Below are 20,174 nucleotides of genomic sequence, written 5' to 3' on the forward strand. Positions count from 1 at the left end.
CAGTGTTTTTGTTAATCACGTCCTTTTTCTAGGATTGCTTTAGAAGGTGACATTCAGTCAGCTTATATTTGTTAACCAAAGAAGAAAGAAGGTATATGTCATTTACTGTATATCTTGTGTTTTTCAAATAACTTTCTATTGGAAGCAACCTGATGCCAAGTGGGCGGCACTTACAACCATGCATGACGCGTAGTGTTCTTAAAAAAAAACGAAACACAAAGGAACACTCGCTTCAATGCTTTTCCCTGACTCTTTAACTCTTCCTCATCTCTTCAATCGCTCCTCCAGATGCCTCTTCTCTTGACCCTCCATCTTCTTCATCCTTACGCCGCGTTCACACCGGGCGTGATCAGATGCTACAAATTCGAGTGGGTCGCCAGGCGACGGACGCACCTCCTTCGCCCGGTGTGTCGCTCTGCTTGGGGGGACTTTCGCTGTGAAAATTCGCTCCAATGCGTCATCAAATAGGAGGAGCTTCCATTCCGCTTGGCGTCAAGTCATCATGGCGGACCTTGACCACACGGAGCGAGTTGTATCATTGTTTGCTGCAGGAGCTGCGTCTGGATGACGGCTGCTTTCAGCGGTCATTCCGCCTCTGCGGGACCCAGTTTGAGGACCAACTGTCCCGTTCACATGCGCACATGTAAACAATTAAAAAAAAAAAGAAACTCTGCTCCCCGCTGCTGCAGGGCTGCTGCTCACTCCAAAAACTCTGTCATAATTGTGTTTAGAAACCAGTCACCATTTGTTTTATTATACATCTGTGTAGTTAATTAATAAAATATTCTCCACAGACGATTCGCTCGCGAGCGCACGTAAAAGAAAAAAAGAAAGAAAGAAACTCCGCTGCTTGCTGCAGGGCTGCTCTTTGCTCTTTCCCAAAAAAACTCTGTCATAATTGTGTTTAGAAACCAGTCACCATTTGCTTTATTATACATCTGTGTAGTTAATAAGTAAAATAATCTTTATGGACGATTCCCTCGCGCGCGCACGTAAAATAAAAATAAAAAGAAACTCCACTCCCGCTGCTGTGGTGCTGCTGCTCGCTCCAAAAACTCTCTCATAATTGTGAAATAAAGGACAAAAGAGACATAAGTCCTGCTCACAGGCTGCTACCAGATACAGGACATGTTCACATCTTCAGTCAAACTCCAGAGATCTCCACGTCACTACATATTCAGTCCCTGATTGGTCATCGCGGCGTGAAGAGACGAAAAAGTTCAGATTTTTCAACTTGCATAGGAGGGCAACGCGATGTGACGTGACGCAATATCGCGCCACAAACGTGCAAAACGCTCAAAATCGCTTCACTTGTGTCGCTTCACTCGCGTCGCTTCACTCGCGTCCATCGCGTCGCGCTGCGCGGTTTGGCGCCAAAACACGTTCTTACATAGGGATTACATGGCAACCTGTGGCTGCAGTCGCTCATGTCGCGCCCAGTGTGAACGCAGCTTTAGTCTTAGCTCATGGCTTTTGTTTCATTGTTTCTTTGATTTAATCCCGCGTTTTTATGTTAGCTATAGCCTGGAACGTCACTTACATTGCCAGTAACTTTAAGGCATGAGTCAAGTCCCCTGCATTTTGAAGGCAACTTCCTAGCTGAGTTTTTCAAATTAAGAGTGAATTTGCAAATCTCAAAAATTCTTCCTATTCCGCTTGGTGCCAATGGTTTTTCTGTTAACTTTAATTTTTCTCCACAACTTTTTGTTGCGAAGCGTGGAATGTTTTTTTGTAAAATTTTACAAAGACTTTAAACTGATCATCCACAAGTTTTGGAAGCAGTCCCAATGCATGTGGTCATCTGGGATACCCGATGGGTTACCTCAATGCAGGCCGTTTAAAGGAGACGAGAAAAAGGCTGACCAAGAAACGGACCGGATGGAACCTCTTCACTCCACCCAATCCAAAGGACCCAGATAAGTGAACCTTCACGTGTTCAGCTGGTCTTTGTCGTCAGTGGCTTTCTTTGTTTAATTTTCTTGAAAATAATAATATGAGCAAAGCAACCCACAGTGCTCATGGTACAGGAATTTTGAGTCCACAGTGAAACAGGAAATGTCAAATGTCAAACACTTGCTGGATTGACAGAAAAGATCTCATGGAATCTCGTAGGAATACAGTGGCAAGTTCACACTGAAACAGGAAGTGCCAAATATCGAGTCCACAGTGAAAGAGGAAATGTAAAATGTCAAACACTTCCTGGATCGACACTTCCTGCATTGACAGACAAGATCGCATGGAATCTCGTGGAAATACTGTCAAGATACTTTAGCTGGGATGGCTAGAGACAAATGCGAGACTGGACACAGAAGTTTTGCTTCAATAAGACGTTTACTGAAGTAATCAGTGGGTTCCGGTACATAAAGAGGCAGTCCAAGAACAGCAAACAGATCAAAATCATCAGGCGAGTAGTGTGGCCGAGAAAAACAGGCAGAGGGTCAAAAACACACGTGGCAGCAGGACTTGAACAATACAAAGAACGGAGCTAGAACTGAGTCACAAGGCGCAATGATTAGGCAAATTATCAGTGCAACCAGTGAAGCTTAAATACACCAAGTAGTGAGCTACAGATTAGGAACACCTGTGGAAAGAACCAGAACAGGGTGTAGCCTAGACAGAGTGTGACACCCCCCCACCAAGCACCAAGCGAGACAGACAAGAGAAATAGGGACAGAGAAGCCCAAGCAGGAAACACCCAGCAAGAGAAGTCACACCTACAGCACAAACCAACATCTCCCCCAATCAGACCATAAAAACAATGCCGGAACTACAGAGAAAAAAGAAACAGAACCCCAACCAAGGCATGACCACACACTGGATGACATACAGTACATGACAGTACCCCCACCTAACGGCCGGCACCCGACAGCCCAGGGGAGACAGGATGCCGAGTGTGAAAGTCTGAAATCAGGTCCGGGTCCAGGATGAAGCGGGCAGGGTCCCAGGAATGCTCCTCCGGCTTGTACCCCTCCCAGTCCACCAGATACTGCACCCCCCTCCCACGCCGCTGAGACCCCAAGAGGCGCCGCACCAAAAAGACAGGCCCACCATCCACGAACCGGGCGGCCGGCCAGGAGGCACAAAGGACTGCCACAGGCAGGCTTCACTTGGCTGACGTGAAAGGTGGGGTGTATCCTCATGGACCTGGGAAGCCGAAAGCGAACAGAAACCGGGTTAATAACTTTTGCAATGGGCAAGCCTCCGTGGTAGACCCCGGAGGGCCAGATGGTGGGTGGAGAGCCACACACGTTGTCCAGATGAGTAGGCAGGCTCCTGTGGCCTCTTCTTGTCCGCGGTGGCCTTGTAGGGCGCTGATGAATGTAGTAAGGCCCGACGGGCCCGCTCCCAGGTCCATCGGCAGCAGATGATGAGTGATAGAGCTGAGGGTACACGAGAAGTCAGGTCTGTGGAGGAGAACAGAGTAGGCTGAAATCCATGCGACACATGAAATGGGGAGTAGCCAGTGGATGCAGACGGCAGACAGTTGTGGGAAAGTTCTACCCATACTAATTGTGTAGACCAGGATGAAGGGTGCTGTGATGCGAGAATGCGAAGACCTTTTTCCATTTCCTGATTGATCCTCTCTGACTGTCCATTAGCCTGCGGGTGGTACCCGGAGGTGAGACTAGAAGAAACTCCCAGCAGTCGGCAGAATTCGCCTCAAACCCGAGAGACGAATTGCGGACCCCGATCCGAAACAATGTCCTGGGGAAAACCATGTAGCCTAAAGATGTGGTTCAACAGTGTTTCAGTGTCTTTTTAGTGGTAGGTAATTTTGGTAGAGGTATAAAGTACGCCATCTTAGATAGGCGGTCCACAACTGTCAGTATCACAGTATTACCCTTGGATGGCGGCAGGCCTGTTACGAAGTCCACTGAGATGTGCGACCACGGTCGTGTAGGAATGGGTAGTGGGTGGAGCTTGCCAGTAGGTGATCGGGTAGAGGATTTGCACATTGCGCAGGTAGGACAAGCCCCAATGTATTCAGTGACGTCAGAAAGTAATCGTGGCCACCAGAACCTTTCTCAGATGAGAGTTGCCGGGTTATTGATACCCAGATGACAGGCAAAACGACTGGTGTGTGCCCAACATATGACCTAATTTCAAATTAATTTATTTCCTTTATATAGCGCCAAATCACAACAGCTTCACACAGGTAAGGTCTAACCTTACCAACCCCCAGAGCAACAGTGGTAAGGAAAAACTCCCTCTGAGGAAGAAACCTCAAGCAGACCAGACTCAAAGGGGTGACCCTCTGCTTGGGCCATGCTACAAACATAAATTACAGAAATAATTCACAGTAGAATTCACAGACGAATATACAAGAATTGCAGTTGGTGCACAGGACAGGAGGGTAGCCAAAACAAACACAACTCTCATCTCTGGATGGAGCTGCACCTTAAACAGAGAAATAACAGAATCAGGCATCAGAAAGACAAAAAAATATTGTATAATTTTCCAGCATTAATCAACAAGAAAAACACAAGAAATACTAAGGTGATCGCCGGCCACTAGCCCTAAGCTTCACTAAAAGACCCAGAACTTAGGTAAAGTTGAGGCCGCGGCCCGCTCCAATTACTAATAACTTTAATTAAAAGAGTAAAAAGCGTAAAACAAAAATGTACCAATATGCTAGCCATATGAAAGGGAAAAGATGTGCGTCTTAAGTCTGGACTTGAAAGTCTCCACAGAATCTGATTGTTTTATTGACGCAGGGAGATCATTCCACAGAACAGGGGCACGATAAGAGAAAGCTCTGTGACCCGCAGACTTCTTATTCACCGTAGGGACACAAAGTAGTCCTGCACCCTGAGAACATAAACCCTGGGCCGGTACGTAAGGTTTAATTAAGTCAGCTAGGTAGGGAGGTGCCAGTCCATGAATAATTTTATAGGTTAGTAGCAGAACCTTAAAATCTGATCTCACTGGGACAGGAAGCCAGTGAAGAGAAGCCAAAATGGGTGTAATGTGGTCAAACTTTCTGCTTCGTGTCAAAAGTCTGGCTGCAGTATTCTGAACCAATTGGAGACCCCTAATGCTAGACTGCGGTAAACCAGAAAATAGAACATTGCAGTAGTCCAATCTAGAAGAGATGAACGCATGGATCAGGGTCTCAGGATCAGCCATAGACAGGATGGGACAAATCTTCGCTATATTTCGCAGGTGGAAGAATGCAGTCCTAGTAATATTTCTAATATGGAGACCAAAGGACAATGAAGGATCAAAAATTACCCCAAGGTTCCTCACTTTGTCAGTGTGATGTATGACACAAGAGCCTAGGCTGAGTATTAACTGGTCAAATTGATGCCGATGTCTCACTGGACCAAGAACCATCATTTCAGTCTTTTCAGAGTTTAAAAGTAGGAAGTTTCTAGACATCCAACTTCTCACTGATGCAAGGCAATCTTCTAAGGATTTTATGTCAGCGAGATTACCAGCAGTTATCGGCATATATAACTGAGTATCATCTGCATAGTAGTGAAAGGTAATCCCAAAATGCCGCATTATGTGCCCAAGGGGTGCTATAAAAGGGAGAAAAGCAGGGGGCCTAAGACAGACCCCTGAGGAACCCCAAATTTCATGTCACTAAGGTTAGAGGTAGTGTTACTGTGCAAAACACAGTGAGAACGACTGGTCAAGTATGACGTCAGCCATGCAAGGGCACTCCCAGTAATCCCAAAATGATTTTCCAGCCTATCAAGTAGAATATGATGATCCACTGTATCAAATGCAGCACTGAGATCTAACAGCAACAGAACCGTAGTGGTGTCTGAATTCATTGTAAGCAGAAGATCATTCACTACTTTAGTGAGAGCCGTTTCTGTGGAAAAGCAGACTGCAGCGGCTCAAAGAGATTATTCTCAGTAAGATAGTCTATGAGCTGCCGTGACATCACTTTTTCCAGAATTTTAGAGCAAAATGATAGATTTGATATTGGACGATAGTTTTTCAATACACTAGGGTCAAGATTAGGTTTCTTAAGTAATGGTTTAATCACTGCATATTTGAAACGTTTAGGAACAGATCCAGAAGTTAAAGAAAGATTAATAATTTCCAGCACAATCGGCCCAAGAGTGGGCCACAGGTCCTTAAACAGTTTTGTTGGTATAGGATCAAATAAAATAGTTGTGCTTTTTGTTGACATTACGTGTTTCGTCAGCATGTCTAGAGAGATACCATCAAATTCTGTAAATCTAGGTAATACCTCAGTAGTGGCGCCCACCTCAATAGCAGGGTGTAGTGGCTGGGTTAAGGCATACTGGGATATGTTCAACCTAATGTCATCTATTTTTTTCTCAAAGTAATCCAGGAAATCTTGTGCTGTAAAAGGACAGCGAACTACAGGTGGTTGTCCATGAATAAGTGTTGCCACCGTTTTGAACAAGAACTTTGAGTTATGCTTGTTTTTGTTGATCAAATCAAAGTAATAGGTCCGCTTTGAAGCCAATAATGCATGCTTATAGTCTAAGATAGCATCACGCCATGCAAGGTGGAATACTTCTAATTTTGAACGACGCCATTTCCATTCTAGACCTCTTGCTTTATGCCTGAGGTCACGCAGGTAATCACTGAACCAAGGTGACTGTGATTTGGGGGAGCGCAGTTTTAAACACAGGTGGTGCAATCATGTCAAATGTAGTTTTGAGCACTGAGTTTAAACTATCCACAAGTCTGTCTACTGACTGGGTATTTGTCAAAAGTGAGGCTAAGACATCAGGCAATCTAGGTTCTAGTTCAGTCTTAGTTGAGGAGTTGATGCATATCCGTAATGTTAAATAAGGTTGTTGTTCCACTAAACACAGCAGTGAAACTGTAAACTTAATAAGTGGGAGGGGACCAGAGACTATTAATCGATGCCGACACATCTTTCTGGCAAGGTCACAAGTCCTCTCTATGTCCATTTTTGTGACCTCTGAGTGCTTCATCCTGATATCATTGGTGCCAACGTGAATAACTATGTGACTATATCTCATGTCATGTTCCTTCGTTTGTCTTCCCTTCTGCAGCATCAGCACCCTAAGATGAGATGCAATGTCGGGAGCTCTGGCCCCAGGAATACATTTAACATCAGCCGGCGTCTGTAACCTGACTGTGCGGTTGATAGAATCCCCTATCACTAAAGTCCGGTGTTTCGGCCTGGAGACAGGAGTGGAAGTCACGCGTGGACTCAGAGAATTCACATCTGGCAAATCCAAGGGGGAGAACCGATTAACAGTTTGCGCTGGTGAGTGTGATCGGGGTGCCACAACCGGGAACCAAGCCCTACAGGGCTTCCTCCGTCTAGCCACAGTCCGAAAGCCGTCCTCCACAGCCGGCATTTCTAAGCTGATGCTAATGGGCTCACTAGCCGGCCCAACACTAATCTTATCTGGAGTGCCCATAACATCTAACTCCACTGCGCTAAGAAGCTGCTCTAACTTACGGACACGGCTCTCTAAGAGAGCCACCCTATCTTCCAACATCACGCAGGATTTATGGAGGGTGTAAAGTAGAATTAGTAGTGTACTTTGTGCACTAAGAGATTCAAAAATGTAGCCAAGCAAACACAAGCTAACCAATAATGGATAAGCTAACCACTCCTAAGGCTCACACAGACGCAGATATATGAATTAAAATTCACAGCAGTTACACTGAAAAACTAACAGAAGTATGAAACAGGTAAAAAAAAGCAGCAGCTATAAAATACACTAAACAGTTAATTAACTAACAGGAGTGTAAAAAAATGAAATGAAAAAATGACAAGGGTCAGAAATAGCAAACGCAAGCTAACTGCTAGCGAAAACGCTAGCCGCTCCTAAGATTTTACACAGGAGTAAAAATTACTTAAAATTCACAGCAGTTCAACTGAAAAACGAACAGAAGAATTAAACGGGTAGAAAAGAAATAGCTATAAAAAGTAATAACGGAGAGGGGAGGTGTCGACCTAGCTAGCGAAAGCTAACCGCTAGCGAATGCTAACTGCTAGCAATTCACAACAAGACTGTTGTTAAATAATGTTCAGAGTCGATACAATTAATAACCAGAAGAGTGCTAAACAGGAATAAAAGAAGCGTATACAACCGTGTGAAGTTCAGAGTGGCGTCACAGCAACAAACAATCTGACCTCCCCTCGAAATGTATCCAGAACGAACAGCCTACCCGGAAGACAACCCTGAGGGATGGGAAGGTCTCGTACTGCGGCCCAGATCTTGGTCTCAATGTCCCAAGTGAGTGCAGAGAGGAAACAGGATGTGGGGAGGATAGTGTCAGGGTCTGACATCTCTTCCGATGGGTCCTCCCATTGGGAGAGAGCGTCTGGCTTGCCGTTCTTAGACCCAGGCCGGAATGACAGCACTAAATTGAATCGACAGAAAAAAATTGACCACCAAGCTTGTCTGGAATTAAGTCTTTTAGCAGAGTGCAGGTATTCAAGGTTCTTATGATCGGTCCATACTAAAAACGGTACTTGTGCCCAGTAGACGTGAGAGACGATACAGCTTAAGGTGTAGAGACCTGGCAAGACAGGACTGCAGTAAATTAGAATCAGAACCAGAATCAATAAATACCGGTACAGAACATGACGAATGATCGGAAACAAAGCTCGCCATGATAACATTTTGGGGAGAAATTGAAGTTATGGAATTCTGACTCACCCGTAGTACCGACTGCGACCGCACGGGGGCACCCCTGGCTTGGCATTCTGTGACCACATGACCTGCTTGACCACAGTAGAAACACAGGCCCTGGTCTCTTCGGCGCTGCCACTCCTCTGTGGACAGCCGGGTGCGTCCCAACTGCATGGGTTCCTCTGAGGGAGAGTGAGACGAACTGGAGCCAGAGCTGGAGGAGGAGGTCCTGGCGCGATGAGCAGGGGATGCCTCCGAGCGCTGGGCAGGGGGGCCTACGTCACGTCAAGGCCGGTCCCCAACCGGCAGTCGGTGCGGATTGCCAGTGCCATCAGCTGGTCCAGCTCTTCCGGGAGGTCGACAGCAGTTAATTGATCCTGGATTTGCGCAGACAGGCCTTGGAAAAACATATCGTGGAGAGCTGCAGGGTTCCACTCGCTCTTAGCCGCCAAGGTACAGAAGTCGATGGCATAATCTGCAACGCGTCCGTTTCCTTGACAAAGCCACATCAGGGAATGGCCCGCTTCTCGGCCCGGTGATGTGTGTTGGAACACCTGGAGGAATGCTGTCTTGAACGCCTGGAGGGAGTCACAAGCTGGAGACTGCCTGCTCCACTCTGCTGAAGCCAACGCTGCTGCCCGGCCGGTCAGGTGAGTAATAATGAATGCGATCTTTGTCCTATCGGATGGAAACATTGCTGACGCTAATTCAAAATGGAGGTCACACTGAGTGAGGAAGGGTTTAGCGTCTCCAGAGAACCGTTCTGGTCGTGAAAGCTGGTTGCAAACCACAGGGGGTGCTGTAAGCGTAGGCGGGGCAGCACTCGGTCCTGGAGGTGGTGGATTGGTGGTGGCTGGGGTGGACGAGGCCTGATGAGTCAAGGTGGCAACTAGTTGATCGATCTGAGCACTCAGAGAAGTCATAAAAGGTCCTGCCTCTTGGCGAGATCTGATAAACCGGCACTTATAGCTGTGAGGCGAGCCTCCTGTTCTGCCAGCTGACGGCTATGGTGGTGGACCGCCAACTGGAATGGGTCCGAGTCTGCTGTCTCCATCGTTGGCCTGATCGTTCTATCAAGATACTTTAGCTGGGATGGCTGGAGACAAATGCGAGACTGGACACAGAAGTTCTGGTTCAATAAGATGTTTACTGAAGTAATCAGTGGGGTCCGGTACACAAAGAGGCAGTCCAAGAATAGCAAACAGATCAAAATCATCAGGCAAGTAGCGTGGTCGAGAAACACAGGCAGAGGGTCAAAAACACACGTGGCAGCAGGACTTGAACAATACAAAGAACGGAGCTAGAAGTGAGGGCACAAGGCGCAACGATCAGGCAAATTATCAGTGCAACCAGTGAAGCTTAAATACACCAAGTAGTGAGCTACAGATTAGGAACACCTGTGGAAAGAACCGGAACAGGGTGTGGCCTAGACAGAGTGTGACACCCCCCCCACCCCCAACCACCACCACCACCACCAAGCACCAAGCGAGACAGACAAGAGAAATAGGGACAGAGAAGCCCAAGCAGGAAACACCCAGCAAGAGAAGTCACACCTACAGCACAAACCAACATCTTCCCCAATCAGACAATAAAAACAATGCAGGAACTACACAGAAAAAGAAACAGAACCCCAAACAAGGCATGACCACACACTGGATGACACACAGTACATGACAAATACAATGGCAAGTTCACACGGAAACAGGAAGTATCAAATTTTGAGTCCACAGTGAAACAGGAAATGTCAAATGTTGAACACTTCCTGGCATGGGTGGAGCTACAGTGGAGGCCAAGGTTGCACTGGACTCCTCTGAAATTTGATTGGACACAGATGACTGACATGTCACGGCACCACACGTCTGGTTGAAAAGAGCTGCATTTTGAAATCAGTGATACATATCGACAACTAGGTTCCTCCTTTTACAGTAGGTGGTGCTGTGTACCACAAAAAAATTCTAATCCGTAGAAAAAGAAAAAATGTTTGACTCACGGACTCCAAATGACACCAAAGTTATATCACTAGTAAGCGACTGTATTTTATGGCAGAAATGAGGTCCAGGTTGTTAAAAGTGGCAATTCTCATTTAATTCAAGTTGCCTAATATATATATATATATATATATATATATATATATATATATATATATATATATATATATATATATATACACACACACGTGTTTTTCCAGTGATTTTTTAAACGAGCATGCAGCTGTTGATTTATGAGATATAACGTGAAGACACCCAGGATGAGAAATACAGGTAATTTACTCCTCTGTACTGTAAAAAACCTGTGTAACCTCCTAATTTTGCTCTCTGAAGTATTTATTTTTAAATAACCTCTTAATTTTGTTGTCTGAGTGACACACCAGTGACACAAATGTAGATAAATAAATCTAAAGTTATTTTCCTTAAACTCAAATTGAAAAGCAAATCTCTCCAACTTGATATAAATTAATTACAAATATAAAATCCAGCTTTCTGACGAAAGTGGTGTAGAGGAGGATTTTCTTAAAAAGAAGACCTGATAGTTCAGCTACAATTTGCCAATTTCTTTATATTTTTTGCTGAAAGGTTTTAGTCATGCCAATGCTCCGCTGAAGCATTTACTCAAAAAAAGTCTGAAGGACCTAAATGACATGGTCAGATGCTGAAGAGCTTTGCTCATTCATGTCCGCAACATATACATATTAATTTGTGAATCCAAAATTCACTGCTAATTTCCAACCAGGTTTCTATACATTATAATAGCCAAATGACCTCTGTATGTTTGTGTGTGTGCGCGCATGCGCGAGTGCGTGTGTATGGCTTTGATCACTGCAATACCGGGGGGAAAGCTGACATTTGCTGTTTAGTATGCTTATGTATTTTGGGTCAAGGATGAATGCTGCAAAAATGGAAATTTGATAGGACAAAATGTTTTTAAGAAATTAGTGATTTTAGCTAACCAGTAAACAATGGACATTGTGCTGTAATGCATCATGAGAGTTTGGGGTTTTAAATGTTGTTATTGTGGTTCATGTTAGTTTAACAGTGTTCTAATGTTACTGTTTTATTGTGCTTTTGTAGTTCCATTGGTCAAGTCAGTTTAGCGAAGTGTTATGTTGCTGTTACCATTAGTGACTTAAGTGTCATGCTCCCTGTACCATAAGTGAAAAGTGTAGCACTTTTAATGTGTCCTGCCACAGTCTCCGTTTGTCAAATTAAAAGCACCTGCTTACAGCAGAATGCAGAATAGACAAAAGCTGTGCATGCTGGTATGCAATTTTGATCACACATAAATTGGGGAGAGCTGACATTTACCATTTGGTGTGTTAATGTATTGTAATGACAAAATAGAAGTAAAAATAAAATAATAAATAATAATAATGAAAATAATAATAATAACAATAATAGTGTGTATATGACAACAAGAACCTAACCAATTTATAAATACATTAAGACAGTAAATTAATATGAAAAAATTATATAATTAACAGGGAATAAAAGGGTTGAGTTTTTCCTTCTAAAAACTGTTTAGGTCTAAGGTTCTAAAAACACTCTGAAATCACACACACCATTCCAACTCATTATAGAAACTTTGCACACTTTATTACCATGTTAAAGTGTCAGTTACCTATTTTATCAACACTACCCAATCTAGAGCCCATGGATCCCCACAGGCAACATGCTAGTTCTTATCGATTTCTATATTTAGTACTCATCATCGTCTCATCATTAACATGTCATCTCAGGAACAAACTGTGAATCATTATCCGTATTCTCAAATTCCCAGTCACCAGTGTCTGTCACCTGTGCATATGTAAATAAAATTTGTAAATATTGTGCCAGCTGCTTGACTTGTGTCCAGTTGAAGACAGATGTTTAATCAATCGTATCCAGAACTTACGACTTTCTGATCAAAGACGGATTAATATCAATGGGAACATTTTTTTTCCCTGCTTATTGTAGGTGGTACCCTTTTCAAGGTATTTATTTAAATTTCATATTTAATTAAATATTGTTTTAACTTCACACTGGCCTGCGAACACTTCAGTATCCCCCAGTCAGAGGTGGTTAATGTGGCCAGGGAAAGGGAAGTTTGGGGTCCCCTGCTGGAGCTGCTGCCCCCATGACCCGATCCCGGACATGCAGTTGAAGATGAGTGAGAGATGAGAGTGTTTTAACTTGTATCCGCTACAGCAGAAACTAGGGATGGGTATTGATAAGGTTTTATCGATATCGATACCATTATCGATTCTGCTTATCGATCCGATTCCTTATCGATACCTCGTGAATTTTGTACTAAAAGTAGGCTTTACAGGTTTTCTATGTATTTCCTTGAGTCTTAAAGTAAATAAATATGAAATTAGTCACTGTATCCTTGATCTCTGGACATAAATAAAAATAAACAAAACTGTGTTTCGCTTTGAAGTTATTAATTCAGACTGAATTCTATCGTTCTATCTTGACTTGTCAGAGAGCTGCGCAACGACTGGAGTTGTGTGAACAGAACGGAGGATGATTCTCGTTTCTTTCTTGCAACAAGACAGGAGTCCCAGTTAGTAACTTTAATCAGCACAAAAGTGAATCACAATTCATATTCAGGGATGAAAGTGGTGAAAAACAAAAAAAGTTGAAACCCAAAATTACCCCCCAACACCACCTGCACGAAAATGTTTCAATTCTAGAAGCTCTGAAATGCAATTTGGGACTATTCCAGACAATAAACTGGAGTGAGTGCTGAATCCATTTAGGTGAGAAAAAAAAAATACAACTTTCCTTATTCAAATTCATTCCAGCAGTATTCTGCTCTTACTAGGATGCAGCAGTTTTCTAGTTTGGCCATAGACATGCGCTCCCGTTTTTAAGTTATAAAATACATCTATCAACTGTTTCAGAAGACCATAACAGGTCGGTTTAACATAGAAAAGGTAAATAATACTCACAGACATATGCTCTTTAGGGTTTTAGCAGGGGAAAATTAAGTGAAAGAAAGAAATAAACGAAGCAATCGACCGAAGCATTGCTTCAATCTGCGAACCACGCTTCGATTGGTTCAAGGTTCAAAAGCAAAGCCGCGCTGCAGAAAAGTTGATTAAGGACCCGCTGCAGGGTCTGTAATCAATGTTGAGAAATGATTATTTTCCTGACAAACACCCGCCAAAACAACGGCCACTCTGAAGGACCGATAACAGAATCGTTAAGCACAAAGCTTATTGATGTCGGTGGATTGAATCATTTCTTAACGATACCCGAAAGGAACCGGTTCTCGATACCCATCCCTAGCAGAAACTGGACATGTCACATTGTTTCTTCATAATGAGGGCATGGAGCAAACATACTATGCATATAAACAAGAACAACATTCATATTCCAATACCTTTGACACACATGCTTGAGGTTAGATAACAACCACTGAAATCTCATTTTCATATATTTCTCAGGAGTCCACAGATGAAACAGCACTTCCATATATTTGGAACCAGAACACCAATGTTTCAGAGATACCAAGCCCGCTTATCTGCTGATCCAGGGTGTTTGTGAAGAGAGTGGCTACTCACCAAAGAAGCTGCAAAAAGTTTTTTGAGCTTTCTACATTTTTCTTTCACTAGATCTATTATCTGTTACTAGGTTATTTTGCAACCATTCACAAGATGCTGCCATTATCAGATAACGAAAGACAGCATAAATCAGTTGACGATTATAAACTCACAGTCATCACGACCAACCTACATGTATCTACCGCTACCGTATCAATTTGACTATTTAGAAGAAAAATACATTTAATATGTGGTTTGATTCCAAGTCAGCTAAGTAATAACAGACAGACAGACAGACAGACACACACACACACACACACACACACACACACACACACACACACACACACACACACACACACACACACACACACACACACACACACACACACACACACACACACTTTATAATGAACTCTAGCATTCCTTTCTCTGTGCTGGATGAAAGCTGTAACAAAGAGCAGCGTTTGAGAGATGAGGAATGACAGCAACTTTCATATCAGTTTTCATCCATTCCAAAAGACACATCTCACTTAGGCAGAAGTGAACAAATCAAGCCAAAGTACAAATAATTCCGAGTCCATCACTGCACCTGTCAAATACGGCTAACCATCGAGCATTAAAGGGTATAGAATAGATAAGCCTCATTGAGTTTGGGAGGTGCTTTACATTCCAGTGGTAGCAGTAAAACGTGATCGTGCTTGCAGACTATAGAAATATAAAGTGAGATAAAGTAAAGTATCAGGTTGAAGAAAATAATCTTGGTGGAGGTGGATCAAGGTCATCATGACTATCTTTAATCTGGGGAGTGAACTGAACTGTAGGATGAAAGTGTTTTATGTGACTCATTTAAAACTTGATTTGTGTTTCTTTGTAAATACACCATACTGTGTACTTTCAGCAGTTAGAATGTGTTTATGGCCTTCAATATTTTCCACTACTTACTGTCTGCAGGAGATGTTTCCTATGAGCATGTCTGCAATATTTTTAGTTTGATGCCAAATTAAAATGCACACAGAAGACGACTAAATAAGCGTAACAAATAAACGATGCTGCCACATTGCTCACGCTGACTTATTCAAGGTAGTGGGGTTTAATGTACATTGACTGCTGAGGTGGTGTATGATAAGGAAACTGGAAACATGGCCTTACCGTGTTCAGACAGTCAGCGTTGATCAGTTGCAGCAACTGGCGCTCAAAGCTGTCGAGGGACGGCTGGAGCCACACGGTCAGTCTGTTCAGGGTGAGGGGCAGCATCTGAAGCAGCCGAGGCCTCAGCAGAGAATCTCCTTTGGACAATATAAACGCACAGCCAAAGTTTATACATGCTGATGTATGGATGATGGTCTTCACTCACACATAGTACGAATGTGGTCGAACTGCGCATGAAGCAGGAATCGTATGCAATACGTGAAAAATTGTAGTTGCTTCCAACGCCTCGTACACCTGTTGCTACAACTATTTGCACACACCAGCGGCTGAAAGACTGCACTGTGAAAGCCCATCGAACCCTCTCGCGGCAGGTGTCGGCCTAATTCCAAGTGACACACACGACACGCATCTAACACTGCTCGCTTGGCACTTAGAAAATGTGTGGCCATTTGATGAGGCATCTCTCATCTTGGTCTGTGCACTGTCAGGACAGGGGGCGTGGCTGACTGCCAACAGCTGTTGAGACATCTCTGGTCCTGGACATCACAGCTGCAGAACATGTCCCATGTTTTGACAGACACGTGCGTGTGTGTGCTTGCTGTCATCACATGGAAATACATAAAAACATATATCATTTTTGCAACAGGCTGGAGAAACGGACCGTCAGTTCATGTGGACACGCAGCAGGTGATCTGAATATCACGTCTGTCTGACAGGACATGCGTGTCGGGCCGTGAGGGCTGTGAGCAGTGCGCCGCGGGATAAGCCAACAGTGTGACAAATACGCCACTTTCAGTCACGTATTAGCCAAAATACAGTGTAGCAAACGCCGTTTGGTCAGTTATCACAGCGATTTTTTTCTTTAAAAAAAAACTCAAAGTACTGTATTTTAAAACTATGTTTTATCAGCAAATGAGCTTCAGAAATGAACAATACAGATAACCCTAAAAATATTGACTATCTCCTGTGATAATCAGCCAGGCCAATAATCAGTCAACCCCTACTCAAGTACTTCTTTAATCCTTTTTAAAACAAGAAAGGAACAGTACTTGTGTACCAACTTGTGTACAAACTCAAATTAGCTTCATCAACTCTTCCCTGAGTTACTTACAAGAATAAATAAATATTTCTCATTGGAGTCTCATGGAAATATGCAAGAGCGAGGTGAAGAAACTTATACTCTCTTCTGTGGCAAATGTTTATTTGATTAAGCTTTGAATTTGTGATTTGAATTTTAATAAGAAATATCCACTTCCATTGAAAGATTATTTTTATTTGCATAAAGCATCCTAATATCAATCAGAAAAATATAATTACAACAGAATTAACTGGATTCAAACTGCTTCAAGAATGCACCACAAGCAATAGATGCAGTAAGAACACATTTGATTTCAACAATCAGCCTTTTCGGACACAAAGAGAAAATGGCCAATGTGATCGTAATCACTTCAAGAGTAATGCAGCCATCAAGCGTTTCATTGCAGCACTTGTGTTCAGAGCACAGAGTTGGAATGCCTTGAATGCTGTGTGAATATCAAGCTGATGGCTGTGGTCTTAAAGGCAGCTTAGGTCTCTGCTGCTCACAGCCCCAGAACATGAAGAGGATTAGCCTGCTACCAAACCTCCCACTGACTCCCAATGATTGTAGCTTTGCACTGTCAGACTTCATTACATTCTCCCCCAGAAACTCACTTTCTAACTACTGCAGACATTTCAACTTCTGGAAGAAATAAGTTCTAAAAATACATTTAAGTGCCATGATGAATGACCTGAATGTTATTTTGACAGATGGACAAATCAAGTGAGTTATTATTGAGTTATGTGAGACTGCACCTAATGTGTGCAAACACATTTGAGGGCTTTAGCTTTCCAGTATTATCACAGTCAACCAAAAGAGGGAGCAGAGGAGACGCAACCTCCACACTCAGGATGTGCCAGACCATATAGTTACAGACATACTGGTAGCTGAAATAACAATTTGTCATCCAGCAATATGAACAACATAGTTGATGACATGTTTACATATGTGCCACAAGTGGGCACCTCACATGCAGAAATAAAACAAGCATGGAGGAAGATGGAGCTCAAACCTTAGGCAAAGAAGAAGAGTTAGGCCAGCCATACACTACACAATGACAGGATGCAATACTGCCGTATCATAGCCACATCAATGTAATGCAAATGCATTAATGTACTGTAGAAGAACTACAGAATAACAGCATACAGATTACATTTGGATTTGCCCAGTGCAGTGTTATTTTATACACACACATGTATACCTTATCACATGTCTGTTTTAGACTCAGGCTGATACAGATACATCGGGGCATGATATGGGGCGTGATACATAAACAGACATGTAAGAAGATATTTATCACATATTACAACAAAAATAAATAACAAAAACCATATAGTATACGAGGTCTGTTAGAAAAGTATCCGACATTATTTTTGGTGGAGCAGCTTCTCTTTCCATGACAAAAACTCCTGTAACAGTGAAATGTGCCGGTCATTTTTAAACTGGACGCTGTCTTGATCCGGTATGTCATCTGACTAGCACAGGAATTGTGAAAAGACGTGGACATCAGCACTTTTTCCGGCACATTAAGACAGACGTGCGGAGGAATTCTGCGCGTCGCGGTGCAGCCGCTCAGCGCAAAGCAACGCCGTGATGAAGCCTCACGGGACATGTTCTGGCATGTCCAGCTCATGCACAATCACAATCGGATATTCACACGACTGGAAAGCAACCGGAATCCGTCTGAAATCCACCTGAAAGCCGTCCTGTGAGACCAACATCGAGGTGGTTTTGTCCCGCGTAATGAACGGAGCCGTGGCGCGTCCCTCCGCTTTTCTTTCCGTGAAAAAAACTCCTGTAACAGTGGAATGTGCCGGAAAAAGTGCTGATGTCCACATCTTCTGCCTTTTTGTGAAAGTCAGACGACGTCCCGGATCAACAAAGCTTTCACGTTGGAAATGATCTGGTTGTTCCAGCGGGGTGTCAGCCTGTCGATCGGCGCTCGGAGTGCGCCGCGCTCTCAGTCGCTGTGGGCGGTCTTTAAACCGGCTGGAGCACTCCTTAATCTGTGTAATCCCCATAAAATCGTCCCTGAAAACCATCTGAATTTTCCGAATAGTGTCCACCTGGAGGTCTCTCTCAGTTTCTGGAAAAATTTGATGCAGCAAAGCTCCAAATCGTTCAGACATTTATTCGCAATGAAAAATAGACGAGAGGGGTGGACCACTCCTCACTCAAAGCCTGCTCACAGGCGAATGACGCAACCGACAGGCATGAAAAAACTCACGCATGCGCACGAGGGTTCAAGCTTGTCTGACGCAATCACACGTGATTCAAATCCATATGGTTTTTTAAAAAAATAATAAGGTCAGATACATTTCTAACAGACCTCGTATATATTCTGAATCCTCATGACATGGGGAACAAACTGGTACCATTTTTAAAAAGTTGAACTAAAAATTACCCCCAAAATAGCCGGCTGTATGACCAGGCAGATTCAAATTTCCAGTCCTGTATATGTGTTGGCCATCTCTGTTTATTTAATCCCCTCCTTCAGATAGTTTACGTTCTCAACCGTTAAGCAACTGGCTGTCCTATACAACCCAGTTTGCCTTCCTGTCTGAATACATTAATTTTATGTTTGTAAAATTGCAATGTAAAAACAGTGAAATACACCACTACCTCAGTTTAGATTCATTGATATTTACATTTACCGCAACACAAAGTCTGCATGAAGGACTTCAAACGTGTTTGTCTTTTAACCAAGTATTTCCACTTAGTTTGGGGAGTCCACCTCTTATAGTTCTGCTGGACAAACCATTCAACTCTTATAGTTCTGCTGGAACATACTATTCAACTCGGCTTCGCCTCGTTGAATAGTATGTTCCAGCTTTCACCGAATTAAATATTTGTTCTATTGAAAGAATGTAAAAACATTCATTATTTGTTTCATATAAAGGCTAAAATTGATCCTTGTCATTTGATATTTTATTAATTTATAAACAACAGAAAGGGACTTACATTTTGGTGTTCCACTGTAACGTGTAATTCAGTGATGCTGTGCACTGACTTAAAAAAAAAAAAAAAACTTTGTGTAGTTCCTCAGTCCAGCCAAAAAATCACATCAGCGTTTCATGTGAACAGGTCTTCATGCATCCAGACGGCTTACAGCGGAATGGATTTTGTGTGTGTATGTGTGTGTGTGTGTGTGTGAATTAGCAGCGTCAGTTAGCTCAATCAAATTATGTCTCGGGAGAGTCGCATGCGCGCACACGCGCAACCTGGTCGGCGCTTGTGCATGTGTGTGCTACCAAAAAAAGACCTCCTCAGTGCAGCGAAAAAAAAAAAAAATCACGTCAGAAATGAGTCCAGCTTTTCTTTCTTTCTTCCTGTTAACAGCCTCCAGACAGCACAGTGGATTTGTTTTGTGTGTGTGCATGTGCACATGTGTGGGCGCACGTGCATGTGTCTGTGTGAGCATGCGTGGGCGCACACACATGCGCATGCACAAGCACGTGTGCATGCATAAACAAGGACTTGCGCAGGTGCATGTGTGCGTGCAGAGTGCAATTGTACCAAACATATAGAACCAAATTTGCACTGTAAATGGAACCAAGCTGCACTCTAAATGCAATGTAACACAAATGGGATGAATTAATGCATGTCATGTGACATACAAAGCACCAATCAAATGACAAAGATCCACTCAGCCGTTATACAGTATAATAGCTTTCATTTGCATACATGCAAATGCATTAATGTACTATAGAAGAAAGACAGAATAACAGTGGCCAGATTACATTTGGACCTGCCCAGTGCAACACTATTTTACACACACACACACACACACACACACACACACACACACACACACACA

General features: G+C 43.2%; 1 protein-coding gene across 1 annotated transcript in view; it reads right to left on the reverse strand.

The window, feature by feature from the left end:
• Positions 1–20,174, reverse strand: part of nphp4 (nephronophthisis 4) — an 804,312-nt gene that overhangs the window by 620,640 nt on the left and 163,498 nt on the right. The window contains exon 6 of the mRNA XM_034171910.1: positions 15,280–15,416. Within this exon, the coding sequence (XP_034027801.1) occupies positions 15,280–15,416 (137 nt within the window). The remainder of the gene's footprint in view (positions 1–15,279; positions 15,417–20,174) is intronic.

The sequence above is a fragment of the Thalassophryne amazonica genome, chromosome 6, assembly GCF_902500255.1.
Source record: "Thalassophryne amazonica chromosome 6, fThaAma1.1, whole genome shotgun sequence".
NCBI classification, from domain to species: Eukaryota; Metazoa; Chordata; class Actinopteri; order Batrachoidiformes; family Batrachoididae; genus Thalassophryne; species Thalassophryne amazonica.